Source organism: Triticum urartu, chromosome 7 (assembly GCF_003073215.2).
Source record: "Triticum urartu cultivar G1812 chromosome 7, Tu2.1, whole genome shotgun sequence".
Classification (NCBI taxonomy): domain Eukaryota; kingdom Viridiplantae; phylum Streptophyta; class Magnoliopsida; order Poales; family Poaceae; genus Triticum; species Triticum urartu.
In genome coordinates this window covers 184,231,493-184,237,359 of record NC_053028.1, presented here as the reverse complement: position 1 = coordinate 184,237,359, position 5,867 = coordinate 184,231,493, and the positions used below count along the sequence as shown (strand labels likewise).

General features: G+C 44.3%; 1 protein-coding gene across 14 annotated transcripts; it reads left to right on the top strand.

The window, feature by feature from the left end:
• Positions 1–216: 216 nt before the first annotated feature.
• LOC125520538 lies at positions 217–3,399 on the top strand. Of its 14 annotated transcripts, none has more exons than XR_007288716.1 (5): positions 225–879; positions 2,444–2,521; positions 2,621–2,766; positions 2,901–2,971; positions 3,197–3,399. XR_007288716.1 is itself a non-coding variant. In XM_048685492.1 (4 exons), exons 1-3 carry the CDS (start codon positions 429–431, stop codon positions 2,722–2,724), a joined length of 633 nt encoding a protein of 210 aa, XP_048541449.1. In that variant the 5' UTR covers positions 225–428; the 3' UTR covers positions 2,725–2,766; positions 2,901–3,399. The 14 variants fall into 14 exon arrangements, 1 of the variants encoding a protein (XP_048541449.1); XR_007288715.1 differs by having other exon boundaries at positions 2,901–2,989; XR_007288712.1 differs by having other exon boundaries at positions 2,901–3,039.
• The last annotated feature ends 2,468 nt before the right edge of the window (positions 3,400–5,867 follow it).

Below are 5,867 nucleotides of genomic sequence, written 5' to 3'. Positions count from 1 at the left end.
TTTACAAACAAATTTTAGTATTCCCATCATCTCAAAATATATTTACAATGTAGAAAATTCCCTCCAAAAATAATTACTTTTAAAAAAAATTACTTTCCCACCACTAATTTAGGTGTGATGTGTTGTTTACGCCAATATTTTTAACCTCCCGCTAAAAGGTCCCAAATTAGGGTCTTTGTTCCCACAAAAAAATAGCCTATATTTAACCTTCCCGCTAGTTAACTTCCACGGCGTCTTCACGGGCGATTGGATCTGACCTCTCGTCCCCGGTTCCTCTGTGCTGCCGGCGTCAACACATCGCACCACAGTTGAGTCAGGTTATTCCTCCCGATCTCCTCCCTTCCTATAACCTCCAGTCCTCCCCGATCTCGACCTCCTCGCTATCCTCTGCGCCCGCCGACGTGGGCCGCGTCTCCGTATCCTTGGTCATGCCGGCGGCGGCAGCGATGCGGTCTGGCGTCGGCGCCGACGGAGTTCTCCTTGCCCATCAATCTTGTGTCTGGACCAAGCACGACACCACCTCGGTGTTGAACGCCGTGATAATGCCTGCTCGGGCTCAAATCCCCCTCCCCCACGAGCTCCCCCTCGACGCGCCGCCACCCACGCTCAGACCTCGCCTCCGCCCATGCCCCCGCCCTCTCCCCTCCCCTCTCCTCCCCCGAAGAAAAGAGAAGAGAAGAGACGCAGGGAGATCGAACCACCAGATCGAGTGGCGGCCAGATCCATCTGCCACGGTCGCCCAGGGCTCGCGCGCCTCCGACGACGCGGCCGTGCCCGTGTGTCAAGGGCCTAGTCGGAGATGCTTCTGCTCCGCCATGGCCATGGAGCTTCCTCCCAATCCAAGGTCTTGGACTGGACGGGGACGGCTGCTCTTCCAAGGTCTCGTCTCTTCTCTTCCGATCCATCCATCCCACACCCCATTCTATTTGCATATGTGTAGATACATATTCAGATCAAACTGAACCCCAAACCATGGGCACTACTTCAAGAAATATAGTCCAGTAGAACCACGGAGGTGTCTCCCGGTAGAGTAAAAAAATATCCTCTGCCTTATGCCCTATGTGTTAGTTATTTACATACGTACGAGGAATCTCTGATTCATACCCTAGATTGCATAGATGCTGTTAGTATGATTCAGTCTCTCCAGCTTTTTTATGTCAACTAGGAACGTCTGCAGTCATTTGAAAAGCTAATCTTGATAACCATGTACTATCTCATCATACTCTTCCTTCAAAGGGATAAATAGTGCCTTTCACAGTATATTCTCCTGGATAGTTCTGTCCTATTTCTAACATTTGAATATGGTAGATTGACCTCTGAATCAAATTAAGGTTTCTAGTCCCTTTCGCAGAGTTGCTCCATCATCCATCTGCATGTTTTTATATAGGTTGCCATGTTGCTACAAGTTAGTAATTTAATGAAATCACCCCACTGTTCCATTAGTTACTGCCTAAGAGATTGTTGCTTTGTACCATCTGAACCTGACTAGAAATAGTTATTTTCGAAGTTGGCCCTTTGCTGGAGTTTGATAGCATATTACATTAATACAATTTATTTGCCTCATGGAGAGAATATGATCCTGTTATTCACCTGAATATCATTTGTACCAGCTGATTTTAGGACAATGTATTCAATCATCATGGCTGGTTTCCTTTCCCCTTGGCAATTGCTTAAACAGAACAACTGAACAAGACTGATCTTATTTGATGCATTATATACATATATACATACTCCTAAAACCAAGCATGTTGAGACTTTTTAAATATACACAAGAAAATGCATTGTGGGCATTGCGGCGTCTAGCTTAGAAAGTGTCATGGTGGCAACTTTTGCCGAACATAAACCAACAATTTAGTAGTCAAGGAACCATCCTTTTTCCTTATGAATGGAAGAAAAATATCATCTTTTGCTGTACCGCACTATTTGGGTGCACACTCAGTACAATATCTTTAGCTTCTTCAATATGTTCAGGAATTAATCTTTCTCCAATATCTTCAGCTTCTCAATTTTGTAGAATTTTAACAAAAGAATGCTTGGATAAATCTCTACCATTAAGAGAATAGTGACCTTGGAACATAACTGGTTGTACCAAGAAAGTTTAAGAGGGATATGTATGATCATTTCTAATTAGCTCTACTTCAGATTTCACTTTACCATGGTCTGTAAGCATAGGAGCCTGGCAGTTTTCAAACAGACGGATAAATAGTTCATACTTTTATTTTTTTGTTAAACTGATTTGATTTTATGCCTGCTTTACGTATTGCGTTTTTTCTTAAATTGACTCAAAATTTTATGTCTGCTTTACTTACACAAGGGCACAATGATGAATTTTAAGGACGATGCTCCTGGTACACAACATCCTTACTTCATAATCACCTATCTGAATGGTGCACAACATCAATGCTTTGTTAATGCTAAGTCTCATGATTGTTTTTGTGTGCAGGAAAGAAAGACTCTGTTCTCTTAACAAGGATGGAAAGTATAACATCATACAAAAACCAACATGGACAACCCACATCTGGTAAATTGTTTAGCATTTGCTATAATGCATAGAATCTTGGTGTGGGTTAAATTGCTTTAGACATTTACACTTGTATAATTGTTCTGTATGCACGAGCAGGATGTCATGAGCATGGGCGTGATGCCTTCACTGCTGACTCCATTGCAATGTCCCGTGCAATATCTCTTGCCCCTGATATGTGGGTCGTGAGGGTTGTTTTTTAAATGGACTCGCAACTCCTGGTGGAAGCACTGAATATCAATAAGGTGGACTCGTCGGCCTATGCTGCTGTTATTGAGGATACCAAGTACCAACTCAAATTATGGTTTTCTTATTATGAAATAAATGTATGTCGTCGCTTGGCAAACTCTGTTGCTCATGAGCTTACTTGTCTTGGCAGGATGTACGGACCTAACAACTATGAGGAACGGGAGGCCGGTGTACCGGCCCTTGTGGCTGCCTGTGCTTTGGGTGATTCAGCCCAGCACCGTTAAGTTATAAAGCAATGTTTTTTCTCAAAGGAGAAGCTTTTAGTAGATGTACTTGTGCTTATGCTTTACACATTTACACTTGTATAATTATTCTGATCCCTGAATTACATGCTTGATGACACGGTATTAGTCCAGTTAGTTTAGTGATAGTTGTTGTATGTTATGTTCAACTCATTAACTAGATTTTTTTATTTCTTGATTGCAGGATCCAAAGAACTAGCTGGACTGGACTCTAGATCACGGAAAGTTTAGTCTTCGCAGTTAATTAGGATGGCTAAATTACATTTGAGTTTCATTTGATTGATATTTGCTATGAGAATTATGATTTTACATATTATATGTATGGTTTTGAATATTCTAATTGAAAGGCTGTATTTTTTACGGTTGCAATAGGCTGTTACCAGAACACACTTTCGGTTGCCACATGCTAGCACCACTATAAATAGTGTTGCATCATATCTCAGTCGCTATGCCTACCTGTTTTGTTGCACAAGGATGCTGCAACAGAGCACTTTATATTGTCGCAATAGTTTGGCACCACTATTTTTTGCGCGATGCAATAACTGTTTGGCGCCACCAAAGTAAGTTTTGTTGAAATAGAGTATTGCCACGAAAAGTTTAAATTGTCGCAATAGTTTCTTGCTACAAAGATTTTACCTGTTGTGATACCTATTTATCACCACCAAAATAAGTATGTTGCAGTTTCCTGTTATGATGACTAGAATATTTGTTGCCATAAGTTAATGCCACAAGTGTAGTGGGTCGTGGCAACATGTCTAATGCCAGGAAAACAAGGATTGTTGCCATAGTTTATTGCCACAAGTGTGGTCGGTCGTGGCAACATGCCAAATGCCACAAAAACAAGGATTGTGGTCATAGTTTATTGCCACAATTGACTATTACCACAGAAGAGTAGTGCGCCACGAAACGGCCGTCGTTGCCATAGGTTGTTGCCACAAGTGTCTATCGCTACGAGATATCGGTTGCCACGATTCGTTACATGTTGCATTAAAGCTATCTCCACAAACCAAATTGTGGCATTAGGTGAGTGTTGCCACAGGAAAACATGTGGCAACTTCCCGCATGGATGTTGCAATAGCACGCTTTATTGCCACAATTGCTTTTTCGTGGCAATAACCTATTACCATGTGTCCAGTCGCAACGGCTGCCAATGAATATCGTTTCGTGGCAATAGGTACTTATCGCCACGAAACATCATGTATTGCAACAAACGATTTTGTTGCAATAGACCCGGATCCTTGTAGTGCCTACATGGCGTGCCAAATGTCGGATCTCGGGTTCTGGCAAAACCCTCAAGGTTCGAACACTGAGGTGCGTGCGAAGATCTCCCCCTACCGATACACGTCCTAGCTTCGCTAAGATCTCAAGGGCTAACGCGACGAACTCGCAACACAAAGGACACAAGATTTATACTGGTTCGGGCCACCGTTGTGGTGTAATACCCTACTCTAGTGTGGTGTGGTGGACTGCCTCTTGGGCTAAGGATGAACAGTATAAGAGGAAGAACAACCTCCTGAGGCGAGGTGTTCTCGTGCTTGGTGGGTGCGAGGATGAGCTGAATGAGTTCCAGACCAGTTGCCTTCTACTGTGGTGGCTAATCCTATTTATAGAGGCCCTGGTCCTCTCCCCAAATATTGAGCGGGAAGGGAGCCAACAACGGCCAATTTGAAAGGGGACAACTAGTACAGCTTATCCTAACAAAAGCAGTCTTCGCCTGCAAAAGGCTCTTGTGGTGACGCCGCCTTGGGCTCCATGGTGACCTCCATCTTGCCGTCTTGCTGGTCTTGGTCTCATTGCACTGATATGGAAACCTTTACTTGATGCCTCGGTACTCCGCGCCTGCGCTTGCTTCCTTAGCACCAAAAAGGAAACAAGGACACTGTGCGCGCTGGCGCCCGCCTGGCACCCGCCTGATCTTGATCGTCATGGCTCATGTCATTAAAACCTCATGAGGTTTTCCTTGCCTTGAACTGTTCGCCCCTCGCTAGCCATCCTGGGGAGGGTGCTCCAGAGGAGGTCTTGTGTTGTCCGCCTCACGAGGTTTGGCCCCTCGCGAGGGTCTTGAGTGCTTGTTGGTGAAGATGGGCCGTACGGGCCCGCTCGCAGAGCCACGCCGTGGGCCGCTGGCAAGTTTGGGGACCCCCGTTCCTAGAACGCCGACAGTTGAGAGCATTTCATGACGACTTTCAAGTTCTTCGTACTTAACATGAAGATTTTTAATGTCATCAATTAAGGACTGAGTTCGAGTCATCTCCGCGTCCAACAGGTCATCGCTTTTGTCTAACAGTTTTTGAATATGTTCCATCGCAGTCTGCTGCTGTGTTGCAATTTTAGCAAGTGTTTTGTAGCTAGGTTTAGATTTGCGTTCAGATTAATCTTCACTAGATGTTTGATAGTTAGCATCGCGTAAGTTTACCTTGGCACCACGTGCCATGAAGCAGTAGGTGGGAGCAGAGTCATCCTCGTTAGCATCAATGTTGGTGAAGAGGCCATCGTCTTCAGTGTTGAAGATGGACTTGTCGACGTATGCTGAAGCTAAAGCTAGGCTAGCCACTCCTGAATCAGATTCCTCTTCAGACTCCATCTCCACATCCTCAGATGCAGACTCCTCCTCTGAATCCATTTCCTTGCCAACAAACGCATGACCCTTGCTAGACGAGCTCTTCTTGTGTGATGAACACTTCGACGAAGACTTGGAAGAAGACTTTGAGGATTTCTTCTTCTTCTTTTCATCAGAATCATATTCCTTGCTCTTCTTCTTGTTGTTGTTCTCATTGTCCCATTGAGGACATTCAGAGATGTAGTGACCAGGTTTATTGCACTTGTGGCACATTCTCTTCTTGTAGTCACGGGAG

Coding starts and splice junctions, on each gene's coding strand:
- LOC125520538 (XM_048685492.1), top strand. CDS start 429: ATGCCGGCGGCGGCAGCGATGCGGTCTGGCGTCGGCGCCGACGGAGTT. Junction 880..2,443: donor GGGACGGCTGCTCTTCCAAG/GTCTCGTCTCTT, acceptor TTTTGTGTGCAG/GAAAGAAAGACTCTGTTCTC. Junction 2,522..2,620: donor ACATGGACAACCCACATCTG/GTAAATTGTTTA, acceptor ATGCACGAGCAG/GATGTCATGAGCATGGGCGT.